This window comes from Osmia bicornis, chromosome 2, assembly GCF_907164935.1.
Source record: "Osmia bicornis bicornis chromosome 2, iOsmBic2.1, whole genome shotgun sequence".
Classification (NCBI taxonomy): Eukaryota; Metazoa; Arthropoda; class Insecta; order Hymenoptera; family Megachilidae; genus Osmia; species Osmia bicornis.
The window spans coordinates 110,241-136,943 of NC_060217.1; the positions used below are offsets into that span (position 1 = coordinate 110,241).

The 26,703-nt window shown below is 40.9% G+C and overlaps 2 protein-coding genes across 2 annotated transcripts; both read left to right on the plus strand.

Annotated features, from left to right (window-relative positions):
* Window positions 1-15,116: 15,116 nt before the first annotated feature.
* LOC123988551 lies at window positions 15,117-16,496 on the plus strand. The gene has a single exon (XM_046289055.1). The coding sequence runs from the start codon at window positions 15,117-15,119 to the stop codon at window positions 16,494-16,496; it is 1,380 nt and encodes a 459-aa protein (XP_046145011.1).
* Window positions 16,497-17,639: 1,143 nt separating this feature from the next.
* LOC123988552 lies at window positions 17,640-20,483 on the plus strand. Its single transcript, XM_046289056.1, has one exon. The coding sequence runs from the start codon at window positions 17,640-17,642 to the stop codon at window positions 20,481-20,483; it is 2,844 nt and encodes a 947-aa protein (XP_046145012.1).
* The last annotated feature ends 6,220 nt before the right edge of the window (window positions 20,484-26,703 follow it).

A 26,703-nucleotide genomic window follows, 5' to 3' on the forward strand; every position in this document is an offset into this window, starting at 1 on the left:
ATTTTGCATTTTTCATTCCTAACGATTTTTATTGCAAAGAAACTTAGCGCTTGATTTATATTTTTTTCGACGTTTACTCTACAGGGAATATATCGAGTATGACTTCTCAACATTATCCGTGAAATGAAAGGAAAGAAAAAAATAAACTTCGTCATTTTCTCTACCAGTTGGTCGCTAAAAGAAGGGTTGGCTTCCTTCTTCACGTATCAGTCGCTGGAAGCTGATTTGGACTGTTTCTTTGCAAAAGTAACTGTCGTAATCTTTGCATTTCTGCGAGTGCTCTTTTGTCATGCGGCTTAACGAGGACTTTGTTTGGTGCTAAATCAGATAAAGCTAAACCATCTAAACTTTTGACACGACTAAGAGCGCCGTAAAGGCCTTTTGCAAAATTCTTTTTGCCAAGATGAATTACAGCTTTGTTTAATGTAGTCCCTTGTAATTTATGCACCGTTACTGCCCAACTTAGAATAAGAAGAACATTCTGCGTTTGACGTCTTCATAACCTTTCGGCGCCTGAAACGTTGCTACAACTGGAGATATTGGGATGTAACCGTCGATATCTTTAAATCTATTTCCAATGGACTCGTCGTCAAATTTTATAAGTACCGAGTCCGGCAACTCTCCCTGTTCTAGTTGATCTCTTCGAAGTGCCGGCCATGTAAATTTCTTCACTATTCCCATTTCGCTGTATATCAAACCATCAGAAATTGATATGTTTCGTCACAGCATGATTCGCGATCACTCAGTTAACGTTATTGCATGTAACTGTCCGCCACAATTATTTACATTTACAGGTATGACATTTTCTGGTGGCCTTTTTCCATATGTAGCTGCCTCACGGGAGTCGTCTATTGAATCAATGACGTACATTCGATGTGATTTTGCTAATTCATCAGTCATTTTTGAATTATATTATTCCACTAATTTTATCGTTGGGAATATTCTTACTGCTGCACGATCCTCGAACTCTCCGGTTAGGGGAACTCTTCTTCGTTCGCATAATATTTCCAGTTGAGAAGTTATCACTTCCTTAAACCGAAGGTTATTCAATAAATCGATGAACTCAACGTCATCTCTTTGTCGCATATTAATGGTAAGTTCGCAGGATGAAAATTGGTGCCATAAATTAATTTCTACAGTACACCAATGTGGCTGTACAAAACACCAGTGTCCTTTTACTGGGGGCAACTGCATGATATCGCCAAAGAGAAGTACATTTACGCCACCAAATAGTTTATCATTTGTTTTGAATTCTTGCAATGTTAAATGAATTATATGCAAATTCTCATAAGATACCATTGATATCTCGTCGATAATAAACCACCTTGTATGACGTCACTTTCGTCTCTCCTGTTTGAGCCTCTGTCCTGTCAGTCGTCGATAGGTCATTGCAGTACCTTTTTCAATAGGCAACGAGAACAAGGAATGCAGAGTTTTTCCGAATATTTGACGGGCAGCAACGTCAGTCAAAGAAGTTACTTCAATGAAAGATGGTTTTATCATCGTATCAACTGTAGGATTATAGCAGCGTTTAACGTGTTCAACAAGTAATTTTAAACTAATCGACTTGCCACTACCAGCTCCTCCACTAATAAAAAGCAACATTTGTTCTGTATTTTCATCATCATTTTTTTTAATATCTTTCTCAATTACTGCGGACACTGATTTTAATAAGTCTTTCTGTTGAATATTAAGACTTCGAATACTATTAAGGAACACGTCTTCTGGCATTGCAATTGTTTCTTGCTGTTGATCTTCATATAAATCACCTTGATCATAATATATTGTTTCGTCAGCATGAATTCTGACTGGATCTCTTAAATGTTCATTGGTTTCTTCTTCGTGTACAACATTTAAAGCAGCAGCCTGGGCGAGCGCCACTTCATGAGCGCCGTAAATTGTTCGACAGTTGCGTTACCCAACATAGGTTTCAACTCGTGTTGCCGTCAAAGAAAACATTGTTCCGAGGATTCGTTTTCGGACATAAGTGTACTTTTATCACGAAATGGAATGTGAGACACTACTATTATGTTATAGAAGTATCCTTCTCTATCACTGTTCAGGGTATAATATCGGTGGCAGAGTACAGCTGGTTTATTTCTTATTCGCATTCGGGTATTGTCCTTCAATTTTATAAACTTCGATCTCGAAATTTCTTCATCGTCAGTTCTAAGTTCTGCGTCGCCATCCTCTTCTGTCGATATTTCACTTGAAACTGTTTCATATCGGACAGCAAATGCGGCTATTGAATGGTCGGTTTGTTTTTTTTTACAAACAATTGGTCGCTTCAAGCAGACCTGGGCAGTTTGTTGTTTATTAAAAAATATTATTAGTCGCTCCAAGCAGACGTGGCCGGTTTAGGATTTAAAAAAATAAAATAATAGCCGTTAAAACGATTACCTTCTAAGCAATTTGCAACTGATTCAATTAACCCGTTGCCGCACCTTTTAATTTGACGATCGTGCTCAGAAACACATTTTTTTTGTTCAACCGTTTATAACTGCCAGATGAAATTGAGTGTAAGTTGTATGTTTGGAAGTGAAAATTATCACATTTGGCCACAGTTTTTCCAAAAAAACTCGCGAAGGCTATAACCGTCATTTGCTCATCATGTCATTTTTCCTCTTCCCGGAGCAAATGACGGCTATGACCATCGTGACGACTGTACAGCATTTGCTTTATTAATTCAAAATGATTCCTATGAATAAAACAGAGTAAATAGGTGTAAACTTATCACAAGAAAATCTGTTTGAAACAAAATTATCATTTGTAATTTATTTTGCTTATAAAATAGTAAAAATGTAATAAAAATTAATTCAGGAAACAAATTACATACATACAAGAAAGCATTATAAATGATAGTGTTCAGGAATGATGGAAATCCTGGATGGATTGCACTGGGAAAGAATTTTACACTTACTGGTTCGGGTTTCACAAATTGATTTATTTGAGTCACTGATAAAATTGCGTGAACACGATGAACTGACAAAAAATGATTGAGCTTACAATGATCAGCTGTGAATCTTTGCGTACAAGAAAATGAATCGTCTGAATGATTTTAATTACAATTACAGTGATTCGTCGATGAAGAATGATCTTACTTGAGATGAGACATATAAATTATTGATTCGATCTGTCACCTGATCCGTTGAATTGACAATTGAACTGATCGGCAGTCGTGAACAATAAGCCCCGTTAATTATATTAATTCGGTCCGCTATGGTGATGGTGCCCGTGAGCGCGTGCGAGATTGACACGTGGTTGGCGGCTCACGCTTCAATGAATTAATTGTAATTGATCTGTACCTTTCGCAATCCTGTTGCACTGCACAGTTGCAGAGGATTCCTAGGGTCGTTTGAGTGGTCTTGATCGTGTCTTGATGATTCGCACTTGAACAAAACTTCTGAGCGGTGAGCTTGTGAGCACGTGGTGAACTCGTGAATCGATGATCGATAATGGCGGCGTTGCGCGCGAGCCCCCGAGAAGACCCCTGCTCAAGCGTTACCTAGATGGTCGACTCCCGATCGATAAATCGATCGACCGTGAGCGCCATCATGGCTGAGCGGATTCTCAAACAGATAGGATTCGAAGCATTCTGGACACAATGGTGGTTTCTACGGACAAGTTTTACATCTATATGACGTTTCTTTTCTAATTTGGTTGGACGAACATTGTCTGCAACGTAAAAAATAAGTTTTACGCTGAAAATCAATAGGTGGAGGTATCTTTTCCAAGAAATGTTGTTGTGTACAACTTGTGGATGTCAGTCGTAATGAATTTATTTGTTTCGGTCGACCAAGCGTAGATGTTAATGCCGCTAAATTCTTTTCAGAAATCTCAGTATTAGGTAGTTTGATCAATGATTGTATTAGCAAATCTCTAAACTGTAGGAATGTCGTTGATGTATGAAACTGTCGATAGATAAAGTAGGAATTCCAAACGCATAGGTCTAAAAGATGAAAAAAGAGTTTTTTATACCATCTTATGGATTTTCATGGTGATGAATAATAGGAAATCATTTGATCACATTTGTCAATTCCTGACATATTCAAATTGTATTCAGCTATATCATTTGGTTTATTCTTTTTTTGTCCAAATTTGTTAGTAACTTCCACCATTTCCGGATGATGATTTGTTGTTATGGACAGAACGTCCCGTTTATCTCGCCATTTCGATACATAAATTTGACCTCGTCTACGCCATATATGTTCGCCCTTTTTTAATCTTTTTGATGTTACTTCTTTCGGATTACCTATTCTGTTAGAACGAAGCGTTCCGGTTGTGTGTGTTTTATATTTTAGCAGCTCTTCTGACAGCTCGATACTGTTGTAAAAATTGTCCATAAAGAGATGATGTCCTTTACCCAAATATGGCTGCATTAACCGTAAAACAAGACTACTTGTTTTTGATGTTTCCTGCATGTTATCTGATTTTCCTTGATAAATTTCAAGATTTAGAATATATCCGTCCGGCGTATTAAATTTGTAACGTTTAGGTCTTTCGCTACTTATGCGAAGGAGAAGATACCGCGAGTAGTACGAGCGTACGATTTCCCCTACGCGTCTCAAGGAATGGTTCGCGTTCGCTGCGCGTTCGCGAAGGCAGAAGGAACGGTGAAGTCAGTAACGAGACGTGATTGAAGTATGGCAAAATAGCCGATCACAGAATGGTAGTAGCACCGCAAATATTATGGCAGTTTACGCGTTCAACAATCAACGGAACGCAATTCTCATCTAATAGATGTTCAAGAGACGCGCAGATTATGTAAATATAATATACAACGAACTTGACTAGATTGATCGTCAATAAGCACGCAGATCGGATTCACACGAATCGAAAGTGTAATAAAAAAAAAATGGTAACGCAAAAGAAAAGATTTCAACCAGTCGAGCGACTTTAACGCGACCCAAAAACTCAGTCTTCTTTTAATACGGAAAAATGACTGGTTGAATAACGCATTTAAATCTCACGGAATAATTATAATAGAATATAAAGTAATATAAGAAAATATAACGTAAAGAAAAATCTCAACCAGTCGAGCGACTTTAACGCGACTCAAAAAACTCAGTCTTCATTTATACGGAAAAATGACTGGTTGAATAACGCATTTTAAGAAATATGAGAAAATATATGAAAAGAATAACGCAAAGTATCCGAACGCAAAATCGTGACCCTGCTCGGAATGCGAAAAGTAATATATACACAACGGTTACAAAATTTCGTTGGTCGTCTACGATTCAAACGTCTTTCGCCAAGGACGAGTTATTGTTCGCTCGATTTGTTTCGGAAACATATACCGAAATCACGACGCACGAAGGTCGCGTGATCGTGGAGCGCGTAGGCAAGAGAGGAACGTTTGAATTTATTAACCGTACAGCGAAATATTAACTTTTACGCGTCTCTTAAATCGCAGAATGGCGAGCCAGTGGATTCCGAGGATACTTCCGGTTCAGCGAGGTTTTCACCTGCGAACCTCAGATCGACAGGGGCACTGACTTCACGATTTCAGTCACAATCAAAGGATGAGAAAGTTGCGCACTAAGTCCCGACCCTCGACTCCTTTGCAGACTGAAATACGTGTATTTAAGAGAATCCGATAACCGTGGATTTGCCGGAATCCGTCAACGTTCTTCCTGGAGTATGAAGCGTACTCAAGGAAGAAATTAAGACTGTCAAGAGCGAGATCACGGCCCTCCAAATTGCAATGTGAATTTGCCAGAGCACAAGCAAAACGAGGGTGACTCGACTAGGTTTCCCTAGGAATCAACGTCGTCTCGGATATGCCTGCGTAGAGCGATCTTTCAAGGGTGCTGAGTCCCAAGATAGAAGGCCACTACTAAATGAAAGGGAGATGTCCAAGCTCGGGCTCTAGTCACGACTTGCTGGATCGCAATCTTAAGACGGTTGTCTCTTGGAAGAGAGCCGTAGGCGAAAGCGTCCGTTCTGCTTGTCGTTTGGGACCAGAGTGTCGATCGATGGATCGACACTGACGAGGGGAACTACCCAAGTGTTACGCTCACTTATTAATGAAACTTTGCCACCTTGTAGAGCTCGTTGCCCTGAACACGCCTATACCCCCTTTTGGGGGCAGACGGCTAATTGTTTAAAAGATATTAACAATTAAAGTTAGCTACTGCTTACATTGAGAAACATGACAAACTAACACATACAAATGCTTAGCTCCGCGGTAAAACGCTTAACTCGCAATCTAGTTGCCTATGGTTCAAGTCCATGTATTTCCAACTTTTTTTTTCTTTTTTCTTTATAATGATAATTTATCTCTTTTTGAATAACTATTACAATTGTGCTATAATCATTGCATTTATTAATAATTAATTACATGTGCTGAAATTTTTGTAGAATTTAAGTTATCTTTTCTATCCAATACGTACATTAACACCCTTACCGCATTCAAAATTTACACGCGTTTATTTGTTATTATACACACACACACACACACACACACAATTAATTTGCATAAAATACGTATATAATTTCTGTCCTCTTGTTTTAAATTCTTCACCAATGTCTTCTGCGTCTTCTTCTAATGTTGTAAATATAAATTATAAATTTGCACGGTAGTATAAATGAATGTAACTAAATAAATATAATTAAATAAATTGAACATGTAAAAACAAATAATAACAAATAAACGCGTGTAAATTTTGAATGCGGTAAGGGTGTTAATGTACGTATTGGATAGAAAAGATAACTTAAATTCCAAAAAAATTTCAGCACATGTAATTAATTATTAATAAATGCAATGGTTATAGCACAATTGTAATAGTTATTCAAAAAGAGACAAATTATCATTAAAAAGAAAAAAGAAAAAAAAAGTTGGGAATACATGGACTTGAACCGTAGACAACTAGATTGCGAGTCAAGCGTTTTACCGCGGAGCTAAGCATTTGTATGTGTTAGTTTGTCATGCTTCTCAATGTAAGGAGTAACTAACTTTAATTGTTAATATCTTTTAAACAATTAGCCGTCTACCCCCAAAAGGGGGTATAGGCGTGTTCAGGGCGACGAGCTCTACAAGGTGGCAAAATTTCATTAATAAGTGAGCGTAACACTTGGGTAGTTCCCCTCGTGAGCTCCTTCGATCCGGCGTTCGAAGGAGGGGATCCGCGCACGCGCTCCACTTAGAAAAATAAGTAGGGATAGCACATACCATCGCTATAGTTCCGATCTCCCAAGAAAAATCTATACAGTAAAACCTGGATAAATGCAACGAAAGAATGCTTGGATAAGTGCAACATCGCTATCCCCTCCACTTGGGGGGACCCCCCTAAGCCGAACCGAGCCGCTCGGCGAGGAAACCGTGTAATATGATCCGACCGTAATATCGATGTGACTAATACTAATTGAACGATAAAACTTTTTTATTTTTAACTTTTTCTTAATTAAACTTCTACTAACGCATTTGTGAGATTTTTCTGATTAAAATGACACCAAACACGATATAGTTTGAATTATATTTATAAACAATAGTAATCGAATAAACAACATAGAATTGACACCACAACTGAACATAAATGATATCGGCTGAATACAAAAGATGTGTACGGACTCAGAATCGGCATGTCGGCTGAATAGAAAACATGTGTATGGACACAGAATCGGCATGTCGGCTGAATACAAAACATGTGTACGGACACAGAGTCGGCATATCGGCTGAATAGAAAACATGTGTACAGACGCAGAATCGACACCTCGCTTGGATAAATGCAACATTAAATACCTAGAATCGACACCTCGCTTGGATAAATGCAACATTAAATGCCCAGAATCGACACCTTGCTTGGATAAATGCAACATTAAATGCCCAGAATCGCCACCGTGCTTGGATAAATGAAACCTTTGCAACCAGAGCCAACACCGCGACTGGTTTTGATGTCGATCTCTGTTGCTTTTTGCCAACCTTTAACATCAATTTTAGCAAGTAATTATAATTGAAACTATATCGTGTTTGGTAGCATTGTAATCAGAAAAATTTCACCGATGCGTTAGTAAAAGTTTCAATAAAAAAAAGTCAAAAATAAAAAAGTTTTATACTTCAATTAGTATTAGTCACACCGATACGTTTCGGCTCTTTCCTTTGATCATCGGACCTCTCTCTTTCCACCACTGTCTGTCTCTTTCTACGTTCACGCTTGGCTGGTCGTCGCGTGTAATCCGAGATTCGACACCTCGCTTGGATAAATGCAACCACTGGGTCCCAATGTTGGTTGCATTTATCCAGGTTTTACTGTACTACTTGTTTTATACTATGTAACTGTACGAATGTACGGTTACAAGTTCAAATAGTTTTATGCCATATTTTGCTTTTTCCCTTTTATATATTGTCGGAAACTTAGCCGACCTCGAAACAACAAAAGGGATTCATCTAATGAAAGTGCTTTTGACGGTGAATATGCTGCTTGAAAATTAACGAGAATTGGCTGGAGTATGGGGTAAATTTTGTTTAATTTTTGGGTACTGCTGTCAACATGTCCAGTATGATGTCCATTGATGCATCGTAGTAGCTGTTCAAAACGGCGACCCGCCATAGTATACGGAAACATTGGTGCATAGTAAAGAGGATTATCAGTAAACAAGTGTCGAATGGAAGGAGCCCTTTTTTGACCTTGAAGTAAGCAAAGGCCCAAAAATTTTAGTAGTTCTTCTTCATCCGTTTCAATGAAATTAATCTTTGGGGTATTTCTTGTAACTCTTGTAACAGCACGCTTGGTTTCAAATAAATGCTTTCTATAGTAATTTGTGCAACTAACAAGTGTCTCAACTATATTCCTTGAGAACAGCTGATCAAAAATGTCTCTCGCAGTAGAATACTTATCAGCATTCATTTTAATGCCGCATTCACCATCGAATGCAAATTCAATCAATTTCTCTTTGTTATCATATCACATATCATCATCGTCGATAATCCGCTCATTATCTGTCGTTACTGGTGAACAACTTGCACCATCGCCACCGGCAAGGTTATCGATATCTTCAGTGTCACTTGATAGTGTCTTCATCCTCAGACAACACTATCAAACGCTTCTGCTTCTGACGTTGAGTTGCGAAAAAGTCTGCCTCACTATCGTCGCTAAAAGAGTCTGCTTCAGCATCGGATTCTTCGAAAACAAGGCTCTGATCGTCATCAATGAGATCACAGTCACGTAATATTTTTTTATTCTTTTCCGTGTATTTTCCGCAAAAGTCCATTTTAGCGGTTACAATTTTTTCTACATAAAGCGAAAAATATATACACTTATACAAATACACTCACAGTAACATCGAAACAAATATTTTTACTAATTTGTGAAAAAATAAAATGTAAAATTAACCGACGGAGGAAGTACACAAGTGTCAATATCTGTAAATTGTCACTGTGTGATAATAGTATAACATAAAAGAGTATTATGTAAATATTAAAAAAGCATAATTCTTAAAATATTAAGAATAAATATACGTTATATACTGAGAAAGACTTAAATGCAAACCGAAACGTTTATGCATTCTTACTATTTTTTTATATTATACTATTATCAATTTACATACACTTATACCTGTGTACATATTCTGTCAACTAATTTTACTTTTTTATTTATTCAATTTTGAGAAGATAATTGATCTGAGTTTACTTAATTCATGAAAAAATACTGACAGAATAAATGGTTCATCTTCACACAAACACACTTTTCAACTGCATGAACTGAAATGTATTAAACATTTGCTACGACTACCGAACGTTATTGCCATCGTGAACGACTGTTATAGCCGTCATTTGTCTCTAGAGGCCCAAATGTTCCGAAGCGGTAAAGCATGAGAAAACGCATAAAAGAACAATTAGTATGCTGTCTGGCATGCTATATCTTTTTTTTCGATGTATTCCTCAATAATTAACAAGTGTATGTGTTAGTACACTTCGTACTAACGCTGTTCTTTTTTTTTATTGATTAAAATGTGCACGACGGCTATAGCCGTCGTTTGCCTACGTATCGCCAAAGATCGGACGGCTATAGCCGTCATTTGTAGCAACGGGTTAATTAGTATGGCAGTCGCAATAAATTGAACACGTAACGTTGCCAGGTATTCGTTTCAACTGACTACGCGATCTGGGTATGGGCTCTAGCTATGTTTGTTTATGTTGTGAGGATGATTCTGTAACAACCCCATAAGAGCCACAGCAACATTTTCATTTCATTTTTATTATTATAATTAATTTTTTATGTTTAAGTTTTGTACACAAATGTTTTATTTAATTTTCATTATTCATATTCGGTATTTAATTTAATGTATAGTAATGTTTGTAATAAATATTTTTCATTTTGTCATTAACTGAGTCTGTTAAATAAGTCGATAAGCGTATAGTCGGTAAGTCAGACGATAAAAGAGAATATCGATAAATTATCGACAAGCAACCACGTGTGCGCCGGCGCAACCCCAATGATCTCTCGGTGGGGTGAGAATATAGAGTAGGGATACCGCGTCAGGCCCTCCAAACTCCCGTATTTAAGGGGGTAGACCCAGTACGTGACGTCACCGAATCGGGACGTCGGTATTACAGCAGATTTTTCTGCACCGAAATGGTAATACCCATAGATATAGGGCAGGCCGATGAAAACGAGAGGGCGCTTTTGGCTAATTCTATATTCTATTCTGAATGTAAAAGAAATAGTCAGCTGTCACATTGTACTTGACAAAATTTAAACGCAAAGTTTGGTTGGTAGTGCAAGTATAGAAAATTTATTATACTTTTAATTAATTAAAATATGCTTATGCTACAATATGTTACGTTGGAGTGAGGAACTATAAGTGAGAAGGAAAAATAAAAGATGGGAAATCCCAGAAAAACAAAGTTCCTTCCGTTACACCTTTTTCCATATAAAATTACTAACAGGTTAGGTTAGGGTTAGATTAGTAAATAAAAAGTGAATGAATATTTAAACAAAAAAGGATTAAAGTTTTTATTAATAAAATACTACAGTAGAACATGAACTGCGTACATTTATAAGATAATTGACAGTAATTATTGAACAAACATTATCTATACAATTTGGTTGAGACGATACCGACTATCTTCAACTATCATGCTGTACACCCTGCTTTGATCTCTGAAAATAAATAAGTTTAATAACAATTACTTTTTGAGTTTTTACTACTTTCATGTACAAACTGGTACCTACACTTCCTGATGAATCCACTATTACTTTCCTATTTCTCACCAATATTTCTTGCAATGGTGTACAGGGTATATTCTCATTGAACCTACGATGAAAAGTTATAATCAGTTCTAATCAATCTGCATGCAATACATTTGTAAATGTATGTGTTTTACTTATCTTTATGCTTGCATTGCGAAGACCTGGTTCCTTTCTTTCCTTCGTAGAACAGGATTTTCACCATTGATACTGGTCACTGAAAATAATTAAAATAAATTCATATATGAAATTCATGATGATTTCCAATTCATCCAACTACTTGTATACCAACAGTATAAATGTCATACTTACGCTGTCATACATTGTACTCTTCCTGTGAAAAGTAAGGAAAAGTAGCTGCAAGTATAAATTATTAGGAGAGTGTGAAGAGACCCACCACCACCCCCGTCATAGACGGTCCTCTTCACTCTCCGTATTTATCTTCTACATACCTTCATATTTATATTTTCGAACAGTATTCGACAGCTCTTCATATCCGCTGCATACACACGCCGGTGTATAGGGTTTGTAATTTCTTTTTTTAACAGCTCATCCGCTGCATACACACGCCGGTGTATAGGGTTTGTAATTTCTTTTTTTAACAGCTCATCCGCTGCATACACACGCCGATGTATAGGGTTTGTAATTTCTTTTTTTAACAGCTCATCCGCTGCATACACACGCCGGTGTATAGGGTTTGTAATTTCTTTTTTTACAGCTCATCCGCTGCATACGCTTGCTCGTGTATAGGGTTTCTAATTTTTTTTTTATCAGCTCATCCGCTGCATAGGGTTTGTAATTTCTTTTTTTACAGCTCATCCGCTGCATACGCTTGCTCGTGTATAGGGTTTCTAATTTTTTTTTTATCAGCTCATCCGCTGCATAGGGTTTGTAATTTCTTTTTTTAACAGTTCATCCGCTGCATACACACGCCGATGTATAGGGTTTGTAATTTCTTTTTTTACAGCTCATCCGCTGCATAGGGTTTGTAATTTCTTTTTTTACAGCTCATCCGCTGCATAGGGTTTGTAATTTCTTTTTTTACAGCTCATCCGCTGCATAGGGTTTGTAATTTCTTTTTTAACAGCTCATCCGCTGCATACACACGCCGATGTATAGGGTTTGTAATTTCTTTTTTTAACAGCTCATCCGCTGCATACACACGCCGGTGTATAGGGTTTGTAATTTCTTTTTTTACAGCTCATCCGCTGCATACGCTTGCTCGTGTATAGGGTTTCTAATTTTTTTTTTATCAGCTCATCCGCTGCATAGGGTTTGTAATTTCTTTTTTTACAGCTCATCCGCTGCATACGCTTGCTCGTGTATAGGGTTTCTAATTTTTTTTTTATCAGCTCATCCGCTGCATAGGGTTTGTAATTTCTTTTTTTACAGCTCATCCGCTGCATACGCTTGCTCGTGTATAGGGTTTCTAATTTTTTTTTTATCAGCTCATCCGCTGCATAGGGTTTGTAATTTCTTTTTTTAACAGCTCATCCGCTGCATACACACGCCGATTTATAGGGTTTGTAATTTCTTTTTTTACAGCTCATCCGCTGCATAGGGTTTGTAATTTCTCTTTTTACAGCTCATCCGCTGCATACGCTTGCTCGTGTATAGGGTTTATAATGTTTTTTTTTATCAGCTCATCCGCTGCATAGGGTTTGTAATTGCTTTTTTTTTACAGCTCATCCGCTGCATATGCTTGCTCGTGTATAGGGTTTGTAATTTCTTTTTAATAGCTCTTCATGTACTTTACTGTGTACTTGTACTTGCTCCTCCTGTTTTTATGTACGGAGGTTCTCGAATCGGCTGGTGTCGATTGAATCGACTATCTATGATTTCTGGCAACATGCAGTCCTCATAAAACTTCCTCAGTTTTTCCTCCATCTCTGTTGCCCAGAATGTATCATTTCTTGGCACTTTTATAATTTTCATTCCTTTCGGCGTCCATAAACAGAATAGAGCGCATTGTCTATTCGTTATGTGCAACTGTCCTTGCACTTGATAATAGTAATAATGAATTTTGTTCATTTCATCACCCCGGAAAATACGTCGTATTGCAAGGAAGTTGCTCTATAGCTTCAGCAGGCGATAAATCCTTCGCCGATTCCGGACATTTTACTTCGACGATGGTATCATCGTCTACGATGCCGTCAGGTGTTGCACCTAAGTAAGGCACACTGGCATCGATGAAGAGACCACATGGTCGAATACGAATTCCTAATTCGTCTTCTAATTGCCTCAAGGCGTTTGCTTCGTTCTCCCTTCCGTATTCGAGGGAACGTATATTCGGTATTTGCGGATACATAATACTCTTCACAGTATTTGCCCGCGGTGTAACTTTTCGTAATCTGTATATCTTCCCGAAATTTGATGCGGTTAATAATTTTCTCCTGTAAGCTATCCACTTTTCGCTTTTCGCTTGATCGCGAGTTTCCGCTTCGATCGTGTGCCGCATCGTCTGCCACTCATGGAGTATACCCATATGTCTTTCATACTCAGTGTTACACGGTCAAGGTAAAACATCTGTTCATTTATAACATAGGAAAACTTTCAGACGGTGATTCAGGCAGATACGATTTTATTTTCAACAACCGTTTTAAGCATGCACTTACAACCCAATATTTCAATTCGAAAACTAACCCTCAGCCCCCTTAGCAGTCGTCAATCACCATAAAATAAAGGTTTCGGAGCTCCGACTTTTGTACCACGGTCAGAATTCAAAATAACAGACACTGCAACCAAACAGCCCCAAAACATACCGATATAGGAACCAACAGTTCGAGCAACGGGACGTCTCCATAATAGCTAATTGCCGGCCGCATGTGCGACGCAGACCGGGGAACACCCAGACACCGGGGCAATTTCCACAAGGTTTCGAAGATTCTTAGGTCAACATCACCCAGGTCATTTTGCAACTTGCAAAACTACCCCACCTCATCGGACTCACCCCTTCGGACCGAGCAGCCAATCAGGACTAGTGACGATTGGAAATTCCTGAGATTGGTCCCCCAGTCGAAGAGGCCCAAAGGAGCCTCCCACAACCAGCTCCTTAAATAAGCGAGAACTCTCCCGCCGCACATATACAGTTTTGAATTCTTAAAGTCAACACTCTGATTGACAGCATCGTCTTCAAACATCGACTCACATTAAAGTATCTTTAAAACATCACAATTGAGTTCACATTGATTATCAACCTACTCCGCTCTGTCTCTTTAATCGGTCGCAGGGTAGTACGCGGTTCGTGGCGTCGGTTATCCGTAGCGAGGATTTACGACCCTCGTTGACGCGGATCACATTGCAATCCGCTAGTCTCGCCGTGAACGCGTATTAGAATAAACATTGGTCCTTCGAGCCGGATTCGAGTGCAGTTCAGTACTTCGAACAAACTAAGTTCACTCAGTGTTAACATCTGGATTACGTGTCTCAGTGAAACATCATCAAGTTCGCGGTGAGTGAAATCAAGTTTCACCTTCGAAACTCATTCGTTTCATTAATAACGAATTGTTCGAACAACTCGACGTTGTCGTTCAGTGGCAACGTCGTGGGTCACATTATCGACCATAATATCAATCAACTCGACGCTGTCGCTCTTTGACAGTGTCGTGGGTCACATTATCGACTAGATTATCAATTAACTCGACGTTGTCACTCATTGACAACGCCGTGGGCCACATTATCCGCCACAACAGTACACCTGGGTTCACTCTAACGTTTTCACTCGTCAGGGGACTAAACAGGTGTTCCGGTGAGCAACGTAACAATCATCAACCAGCATCACACGGCGACCTCGCAGCGACGCATTCTGACAACGGATCGCCCAAGTAAAACACCAACGGACACCAGCCGCTGCAGACACTTCAGTTCGCAAAGGTAGGCTCGTCTTTATCGCCAATTCCTGTCTTAATCACCCAATATTATCCCACAATGCCGAGAATATCAGATCAATCCGCAAACCAAACTCAATCCACCTCGCACAATAACCTCAGCATCCTGCGTCGCAAAAGGGGAAATATAATCGGGCACATCACTACACTCGCTCGGTTCATTGACAACTTGCAACAATCTGAACAACGCGACATCGGTCTTTTACGCGCGCATATAGACAGTTTAAAGGATGTGTGGGCCCGGTTCGACGATATTCAATTTGACATAGAGGCAATAGACGAATCAGAAACTGCACGTCGATACGAAATTCACAATGATTACGTAACCGTCGTTGCACGAGCCAACTCACTCATCGTGGGAGAAAACGCGATCATCCCGTCTCGACGCAGCACAACAGATTCACCCGCGTCGTCCGTATCAGCCCCGATGGCCATAAAACTACCAGAGATGCGTTTGCCGACATTCGACGGGAGAGTCGAGAACTGGACCACTTACTTCGATAGTTTTGTATCCATGATCGATCAGAATGCAGATCTAACACCCGTGCAAAAACTTCAGTACCTGCGTTCAACCCTCACCGGAAAGGCCGCCGCATGCATTCGGTCACTAAGCACAACGGACGCCAATTATGCCGACGCGATCGATTTATTAAAAAACAAATTTGAATGCAAACGCCGAGCCCTCTTGAAGCATTGCGACGCGATACAAGCCATCCCGAAATTATCAGCAGATTCTCCGGAAGCATTAGGGGATTTAGTCGACACTGTGCGTCAAAACCTTCGCTCGCTGAAAAATCTAGGAATTGACACGTCATCATGGGATTGTATTATAATATCCATCGTATTGTCGAAAATAAACTCAGACACGGCCTGGCATTGGGAACTGTCATTAAAAGACAAGCAAATGCCACCGTGCACACATCTATTAGACTTTCTCGACAAACGCGCGAATTGTAAGCCGGCAACTCAGAAAAAATCGTCGACATCACCCGGACAATCTAGTCGACACAGGTCCACTAAATCAATTAATCCGCGGTACCCGATGCGCAGTCACGCGTTTGTAACCGCGACCAATTCAAAGGATTCCCAAGACCATCGCAAACCGTATACCGCACCTGCCGCGCCCGCGAACTTCTCGAAATGTCCGGTTTGTCAAGAAGTACACGCCATTTGGCGATGCGAGAAATTCCACGCGCTATCAGTAGAAGCAAGAACAGCGATTATAAGACGAACCTCGTTATGCCCAAATTGCCTAAGACAAGATCACAATTCCGAAACATGTAAAAGGATGTTATGCCGAATCTGCAATAAATACCACCACACGCTGCTTCATCAATCAAGACAACTGTCCAACCGCGCAGCTCCACCACCCCCCAAACGCGCAAGAACCACAGACTCGCAGGTATTAAAGATCGATTGACTAGGACAACCTGAGAGCCCCCCGGAAGCCAGCCAACAAAGAGCATTCATTGTCAACGCAATTAACAATGAGCTTCTCGTTACCGCTCAAATCTCAGTGATGGATAAAGAAGGACGAAGCATTCCTTGTCGGACCCTCATCGACACATGTGCGACAACGAACTTCATCACTGAAGATCTCGCGAAAAAGCTTAACATTCCGCGAGGAAAATGCTTCGTTCCTATCGGGGTTCTCAACGCGTTATCAACGATCGCAAAACACACCGTCGCGGCCACGATACGTTCCAAGGTCAGCGACTATCAGCGTACCTTAACGTTCCTTACAATTCCGCGAATCGCGTCACTCATCCCAGGGGAACCCATTAACCGAGCTAAGATACCGATCCCAAACAATATAAAACTAGCGGACCCGGACTTTCATCGTCCAGCAACAGTTGACCTGCTACTCGGCGCAGGTGCAGCGCTATCTCTCTTGAGCGTTGGGCAAATCAATCTGTCTCCTCCAAAAGGCCCGGATTTGTTTCTACAAAAAACGAAACTCGGATGGGTCATCGGGGGAAGCCCACCGGTTTCTAGTATTTCTCGGAATGCCTCATGTCACGCAACAGCCACGCTCCAATCTGACCTAACTCGGTTTTGGGAAATCGAGGAAGGTCCACAAATCCAACATCTTTCGAACTCAGATAAAGCTTGCGAGGCACATTTCCAAAGACACACTTCACGGAACACCGACGGACGATACATCGTCGCACTCCCATTCAACGACAGTATCACGCGACTAGGAGAGTCAAGAACGCAAGCACTGACGCGGTTGGAGTCTTTAGAACGAAAACTGCACCGTAACCCAACATTAAAGACACAATATCATGCCGTCATAAAAGAATACCTCGACCTTGGCCATATGGAACAGGTTCCCGATGATTATCACCTCTCCAGTGGATACTATCTGCCACACCACGGAGTCGAAAAAGTCACCAGTGACACAACCAAGCTCCGCGTAGTTTTCGATGGCTCAGCCGCAACGAGCACCGGGGTTTCGCTCAACGACACCCTCCATACAGGGCCCAAAATACAAGATGACCTTCTATATATTCTTCTCCGATTTCGCACCCACCGCTACGTGCTCACGGGAGATATAGAGAAAATGTACAGGCAATTTCTTATCCGCAACGAAGATCAGAAATACCAGCGAATCCTTTGGCGCGATGAAACTAATCATATTCGTACATATGAACTCAAAACTATTACTTTCGGTTTATCGGCTGCTCCATATCTCGCGATCCGGTGTTTAACTCAGCTCGCCCATGACGAAGGTCATAAATTTCCTCTCGCTGCCAAGGTATTGCTCCGCGATTTCTACGTCGATGACGCACTCACTGGAGCTTCGACGATAGAAGAGGCACGTTCATTAAGAGACGATTTGACGCGTTTGCTAAAATCAGCTGGCTTAAATATTCGGCAATGGGCAACCAACAATGAAGTTCTTCTGAACGATCTACCGAAGCAATCGATTAACAAAAAACTTCATCTCGGCGAATCATCAACCTTGAAAACTTTGGGCGTTGTGTGGAAATCCTCCGAAGACTCTATCACTTACGAGGTTAAAACGCAAATGACCATCACACACATCACCAAGCGTTTCATCTCATCGGAAATCGCGAAAATCTACGATCCATTAGGCCTCCTAGGACCAGTTATCATCGAAGCAAAAATTCTACTCCAAAAGATTTGGTCCATAAAGGTAGACTGGGACGAATCCCTGCCCATGGATATTCACACCGAATGGGTCCGTTACTACAAGCAGTTGCCACTACTAAACAATATCATTTTTCAAAGGAAAACAATCATCGACGCGCCGACCAAGATAGAATTGCATGGATTCTGCGACGCTAGCGAGAAGGCATATGGAGCCTGTGTTTATATCCGTTCAACAGACGCGAATAGGCACACGCATACCGAACTTCTCTTCGCCAAATCAAAAGTAGCACCTTTAAAGACACAGTCCATACCACGGCTCGAGCTATGTGGCGCCCTGCTCCTAACATCCTTGCTTGCCACCGCCAAGAAGGCACTACATTTGGAAATCCACCATACCACCTTGTGGACCGATTCTACTATCGTGCTCAACTGGCTACGAACTTCTCCACACCTACTAAAAACATTCGTCGCAAACAGAGTGGCTGAAATTCAGTCAAAGACGAGTAACACCGAATGGCGACATGTCCCGACAACCGACAACCCCGCAGATCTCATCTCACGCGGTCAAACGCCTGAAGAGTTCCTCCGACCCTCTATCTGGCACCACGGTCCAAAGTGGCTCGCGGGTAAAAGACATCTCTGGCCAACCAACGAATTGACACCATGCTATGTCATCGAAGAACAGAAGACGGCAACTTGTTTAAATACAACCCCCATAGACACGAGCATTTTCGATAACTATTCATCGTGGGAAAAGATGCAGCGAATCACCGCGCGTTGCCTTCGTTGGAAGAAGACAAACACCGAAAAGGGTAGTCTAACGGTATCCGAACTCCGACATGCTCAGAACGTCCTCATCAAAGCACTACAAGCTCTACATTTTCCCAAAGAATTACAACACATTGCCAACAAAGAACCTCAAGTCGGAGGAAAATTGCAACGGCTCAATCCCTTCCTCGATAAAGAAGGGATATTGCGAGTCGGAGGACGACTAAAAAATTCATCAATTCCATTCTCACAACGTCATCCCATTGTCTTACCGAAGGCACGCGTAACCTCCCTAATCATAGAATCCGAACATCGAACTCAATTACACACCGGCATTCAAAATACCTTATACGCCATCAGGCGCCGGTACTGGCCCATTGACGGCCGAAGTCAGGTATGGAAAACCATAAAGACCTGCTTACGCTGTCTCCGAGCGCAACCACCACCTGTTAATTACATAATGGGTAACCTGCCCGAAGCTAGGGTCACTGAGTCTCGACCCTTCACAAATACCGGTGTCGATTATTGCGGACCATTCTACATAAAAGAAAGAAGGCATAGAAATCGGACTCGCGTCAAAGTTTACGTGGCAGTTTTTGTCTGCCTCGCGGTCAAGGCCGTTCATTTAGAACTTGTCAGCGACCTCACGACCGAAGCTTTCTTAGCCGCACTTCGACGTTTCATAGCTCGACGGGGGTTATGCAAAAATCTGTATTCAGACAATGGGACAAATTTCGTTGGGGCTTGCAATGAATTCCGAGAAATACACGAACTCCTAAAATCAGACGACCACACCCAGAAGGTGAAGACCTTCCTAGCAAGTCGGTTCATTGAGTGGAGTTTTATCCCACCCCACGCGCCACATTTTGGTGGCTTGTGGGAAGCAGCGGTAAAAGCGTTCAAACATCATCTGACCCGCGTAATAGGCACTGAATTAAACACTTTCGAAGACCTAAACACATTAATCATTGAAATAGAAGCAATCCTGAATTCGCGTCCTCTGACACCCATTTCTACCGATGCAAATGATCTCCTCGCATTGACACCTGGACATTTCCTTATTGGCGATTCCCTCACGAGCCTGCGCGAGCGCGACTTCACAGATACTCCTGCAAATCGTCTGTCAAGCTGGCAGCACGTCCAACAAATGAGGCAACACTTCTGGAACCGTTGGCATCGGGAATACTTGAACGAGCTGACCCAGCGCAATAAATGGAGCCAGGGCAGCCATTCGATAAAGGAGGGTACACTTGTCCTCCTACGAGAGGATAATATTCCTCCCATGCAATGGGCTCTAGGCAGAGTTCTAAAGGTCCACCCTGGCTCCGACGGTATTGTTCGTGCCGTAACCGTTAAAACAGCCACGAGCATACTCGATCGGAGCACGAAAAGGCTTGTACCCTTACCGCATCAACCCAAGGAAGAGGACCACAACCCAGTGGACCCAACATCCGTGGTCGGAACCGACCTACCAGAGAGTCAACCTCATGATATTAAGAATCTTCATTGTATAGCAAACTAACATACACATTTTGATTTTGTATTTTAATACCTTTTCATCCTACTTCAGAATTATTCCATAGCTGTATTATAAACCAATATAAACATGAGAACCCAATGTCAATCATGCACCTCACAAACGTATCTTGATCGGTATCCTCTCAAGGGGGGGGGAGGATGTTACACGGTCAAGGTAAAACATCTGTTCATTTATAACATAGGAAAACTTTCAGACGGTGATTCAGGCAGATACGATTTTATTTTCAACAACCGTTTTAAGCATGCACTTACAACCCAATATTTCAATTCGAAAACTAACCCTCAGCCCCCTTAGCAGTCGTCAATCACCATAAAATAAAGGTTTCGGAGCTCCGACTTTTGTACCACGGTCAGAATTCAAAATAACAGACACTGCAACCAAACAGCCCCAAAACATACCGATATAGGAACCAACAGTTCGAGCAACGGGACGTCTCCATAATAGCTAATTGCCGGCCGCATGTGCGACGCAGACCGGGGAACACCCAGACACCGGGGCAATTTCCACAAGGTTTCGAAGATTCTTAGGTCAACATCACCCAGGTCATTTTGCAACTTGCAAAACTACCCCACCTCATCGGACTCACCCCTTCGGACCGAGCAGCCAATCAGGACTAGTGACGATTGGAAATTCCTGAGATTGGTCCCCCAGTCGAAGAGGCCCAAAGGAGCCTCCCACAACCAGCTCCTTAAATAAGCGAGAACTCTCCCGCCGCACATATACAGTTTTGAATTCTTAAAGTCAACACTCTGATTGACAGCATCGTCTTCAAACATCGACTCACATTAAAGTATCTTTAAAACATCACAATTGAGTTCACATTGATTATCAACCTACTCCGCTCTGTCTCTTTAATCGGTCGCAGGGTAGTACGCGGTTCGTGGCGTCGGTTATCCGTAGCGAGGATTTACGACCCTCGTTGACGCGGATCACATTGCAATCCGCTAGTCTCGCCGTGAACGCGTATTAGAATAAACACTCAGAAGAGTATACAGTCTCTTCCATATCTGGTTTTGCTGCACTGGGGCCGTAATCCTGGTCGTACGATTGTTTCCCATTTCTGAAGGAGGATGCTTTCGCTTCTTTTTTATATTTCGATGCCATTTCGGCTGCATGCTTCCGACGTTCTTCCAGCTTTCTTACGATGGTTGTCGGCTCTTTATTCATTGCCATACTCAATTTGCTAAAGGTCTCTTTACTGTTAAATTGGACAACAGCAGCGGAGACTCTACCATGATACGATCCTCCTCGTCCAAAGTTTATCCTTTTTCCTCCGATGAATTTGGCAATTATATTATTAAAGCTTTCTACAGCATTATTATTCAAAGCATACAATAAACTTTCAGCTTGAGCGAAGAGTGGCTGCATCGCTTCTTCTATGCTTTGATATACAGGGTGTCATGTAACGCATTTTCACGCTCCTAGATGGTGGTAGGGGGGGTGATTCTGAACAACTTTTTCCTTTGCGAAAAAGTGGTCCGAAGCTTCCTTTTTGAATTATTAAGCAAAAACACTGACCAATCCGAGCGCGTATAACGCGCGGGCTCAGGGACGGTAGCATCGGCTACGAAACGGGGCTTAACGTAGGTCGCGAACGAACGGCTCGGCACCCCGTTAGCATAGCACAATAAAAAAATTAAACTAGTTAAACATTTTTTGTTGTTGTTCAAAACGAATACGGAATCTAATCTCTTGTCGCCTGTCATTATGTAAAAAAGGAAATTTTCAACATTCTAAATAACAAATAAAAATGTTTGAAATGAAATAATGAATACAAATTTTAAAACAATTTCAGTGAAACTTACCCATTCGTTCGTAAATTCCTATCTGGGTTAATCCTGGGTTATTGTGTCGGTCTTCATCACTTGACGAAGAAACACGTGAGCAGAACAGCTGATTTCACGATCGGGTTAGTGAACTCGCCTCGTTTATTGCACTTAGGTATCGCACTCGCGCAGTCCCTTTCGGGGTCGATTTTTTCACTGAAACGACCACACAAAAGCGTTTATTGTACCTAAGTGCAATAAACGAGGCGAGTTCACTAGCCCGACCGTGAAATCAGCTGTTTTGCACGCGTGTTTCTTCGTCAAGTGATGAAGACCGACACAATAACCCAGGATTGACCCAGATAGGAATTTACGAACGAATGGGTAAGTTTCACTGAAATTGTTTTAAAATTTGTATTCATTATTTCATTTCAAACATTTTTATTTGTTATTTAGAATGTTTAAAATTTCCTTCTTTGCATAATGACAGGCGACAAGAGATTAGATTCCGTATTCGTTTTGAACAACAACAAAAAATGTTTAACTAGTTTAATTTTTTTATTGTGCTATGCTAACGGGGTGTCGAGCCGTTCGATCGCGACCTACGTCAAGCCCCGCTTCGTAGCCGACGCTGCCATCCCTGAGCCCGCGCGTTATACGCGCTCGGATTGGTCAGTGTTTTTGCTTAATAATTCAAAAAGGAAGCTTCGGACCACTTTTTCGCAAAGGAAAAAGTTGTTCAGAATCACCCCCCCTACCACCATCTAGGAGCGTGAAAATGCGTTACATGACACACTGTATACCAGCTTGCTTCAATCGTGGAACATAATTTACTCTGTTCGGGTCAGAATACTTGTTGCAGAAATATGCTAACTTCTGACACTCCTTGTGTTCACCGAAAACATGACTCGGTACATTTTTCATGTCCTCCTTCAAATTTTTTATTTGATCGAGTAGTCTGATTTTTTCTTTGAATCGGTATTCTGCAGCTTTCTTTATTCCAGTACGTAGCCGCAGAGCATTGTCCTTTACGACAGCTCTTAGCTCCTTGTACCGGCCTTTTGCTACGATGTCGTTTATTTTTCTACTGAAATTCCGTAGCAGATGATTGGTGCATTCTATTTTCCGTATATGCACCATATAATCTTTATATGGATCATTGTCCAATATTTTCTTGTACACGCTGCTGTCGCCATCGGCAACTAATATAGAATATACTAGTCCGTGCATTTCTATGCTGCATTTGAATCCTTCGACGATAGCAGCACTTTCCATACCGGTTGAACTTTGCTGACGAGCCCAGTTTTTGAAACAGCGATGTTCACGTGCTGCTTCTTTCTTTTTTGCTGCTGTTTGGCAAATCATACAAAATTTATTTTTAACGCTGATATACAGCACTTTTTTCGTATGATATCCCACGATGGCTCCTACGCCAGAAAGAGAATTGTAATCTCCTCCGCGGTACGATCTTTTCATCCAGCTGCCATCTGCGACAACTGGAATCCATGGTATATTATAGCCTGCAAGCACATCGCCTCTTGCAATAGCCAATTCTCGTTCCTCTTTTCCAGCTTCTTCCATTTCTTGTTGTGCGGCCACTTCGAAGCCATCGATTATGTCATCCTGACATTTCTCGTACATCCTTTTTGTCATGCAAGTCATGTTCACGCCAGAGAGTAATTCCTCCAGTTGATTATATCCGCCGCCCGTAACCATTGTTGTAGAAACAGCGGCATGGTTTATATCCATAGTGCCATCATTCTTTCGAAGACACGGAATTTGTCCTACGTAATTGCACATTCGGCACTGTACATACATCATACGTTTTTTCTAAGCCATATTTTTGACATCCAATTATTTCGAAATGTTCAATGCCACAGCCAATAGGTGAATGATTTGCAAGATTTTTTATTTCTTCGAATATATATGCAAAATCAGCAAAATCTATTCCTTCCGAAATTGGTTCTTTTGGCTGTTGTGGTTCGGCTTTTTCTGCCACCCAATTTATTTCTTCGTCTTCATCGGTGGTATTCAATTGATCTTCTTCTGTATAGAAATCTCCTTCCTGTACAATTTCGTCGATACTTTCCATTTCTTCAATATTTTCTATGTTTTCTTCATATATTTCCTCCGTAAGAAAATCATCCGCAGCAAAAGTAGTTTCTTCGGAGGTACCTGCACAGGTACCTGCTTCCGCCGCGGTACCTTCACTTACCGTGAGGCATGCTGCCTTTTTCAATTGTTGCCTGCAAGGAAAATGTGAGTAATCAGTACAGTACTGCCTCGAAATAAGCAACTCGCTCGGGCTCGAAAAGTTGTTTATTACGGAGCAGGTATGCTGTACCGTTTGACTTTGTTCTCGAAACGGGACGATAGAGAACACGAGAAACGAGTGAGAGATCGGAGGTAGCGGCAAACCATAAAGTGATCGGCTGAGCAGCGATGTTATTTCTTGAAAAAAGAGAATATAACATGTTCTCTCATTTTGGCACTAATTGTAAATTGGCTTCCGAATGAACGTAAAATCACACGAATGAAACCCATCAGAATTGCTACTGCCAGAATGAGAAAGGATTATATATATTGTAGATAATAATTATACCTAAATTCAGATTCTTGTTATAAATTTTAATTACGATTTGATTTTACAAGAATTGCTACTGTGGGAACTGTTTGGTTTGCCACTCGCTCTAAATCTGATCGATCTGTCTTTTATAATTGCCGGTTGCTACACGCGCTTCTCTCTCATTCTCCCACTCATTCTCTCTCGCTCTTTCCTCATCGAATCTATCATTCGCTCTGTTTGAAAATACATGCGATCACTCATTCAGTGTTTCATAGTCGCGCACGTTCTCTCTCTCTCTCTCCCTCTCTCTCGGGCTGAAATCTCTGTTCGAGAACGATACAGTAAAACCGGGATATGTATATGCAACAGAAATTGGAACCCAAGCATTTCGTTTATAGAATCGAGATGTCGAATGCGGGTTACGCGCGACGCCAGCCAAGCGTGAACGTAGAAAGGGACAGACAGTAGAGGAGAGAGAGAGGTCAAAGAATTGAAAGCGAGGAGCCGAAACGTATCGGTGTGACTAATACTAATTTAATTAGAAAACTTTTTTATTTTTGACTTTTTTTAAATACAATTTTTACTAGTGCATTGGTGAGATTTTTCTGATTAAAATGATACCGAACACGATATAGTTTGAATTATATTTATTTATTTATTTATTCCGAATATGCTGCGGAACTATTGAGTGCAAATTAGGTGCTTTATGATGTTAGGAAAAGCCGGGATTTCAAACCGGACAGTTTTTTCCTATTGAAAATTAAAGTAATCTACCAGCTAACAATAACAATAGAATAATAATAAAATAAATAAGCAATAATAATAGAATAAAGAACATCGAATCTACATCTCGGCTGCATATAAACGATGTGTGCGGACGCAGAATCGACATCTCGCCTCGCTTGGATATGCGCAATGTTTTGATTCGATCTCTCTGGCTGTTCGCCAACTTTTAACATCAATTTTAGGAAGTAATTACAATTCAAGCTATATCGTGTTTGGTATCATTTTAATCTGAAAAATCTCAACAATGCGCTAGTAAAAATTTTATTTTAAAATAGTCAAAAATAAAAAAGTTTTATAAATGAATTAGGATTAGTCACACCGATATGTTTCGGCTCTTCGCTTTGAATTCTTGGACCTCTCTCTCTCCTTTACTGTCTGTCCCTTTCTACGTTCACGCTTGGCTGGAACCGCACGTAAACATAGAATCGACACCTCGGCCGCAATGTGTGGATCGCAAATCACCCTTGCATTTATTGTGCTTTTACTGTACATAATAATAAGAAAAAGATGCAGTAGAAAAGAAAAGCAGGCATAGTAAAAGAAGATACAGTAAAATCTCAATTACTGCATTTTGCTCAGGATTGAATGCGAGTTGTAATTTATACAGAGAAACAAAATACGAACTCTAATATGTACAGGACACGTTTCTCGAGCGAGTTCAGCTCGTCTTTGATGTGACAGCCGCGAATCGAGGCAGCGTACAGGGATAGAATCGCGTACTGGGATAGAATCCAGGCAGTCTATTTTTGACCCGTTTTCTTTTCACACATACATATCTGCACAATCGTCTCCGCTACTCGCAAGCTGACGCAGACACAAGCAGACATGTCTCTGCTGCGATTCACGGCTGTATGCCTTTACAAGCACACGTGCAGTTGACGGCTCGGAAAAGATTTCTTTTCAATCATTGAAAAAGTCCAGGTTTGCGAAGTGTTCGATTGCAGAAAAAGTTTGGGAAACCTTGTATTTGAATATCTCTTCAACAAGGGGCTGCAGGGTGATATTTCATTTTATGGCAAGTTGTAAACTAATGAAGAAACGAAGGGGTCCGATAAACACGTGTTCGCCTTTCCCGAAGTAAACC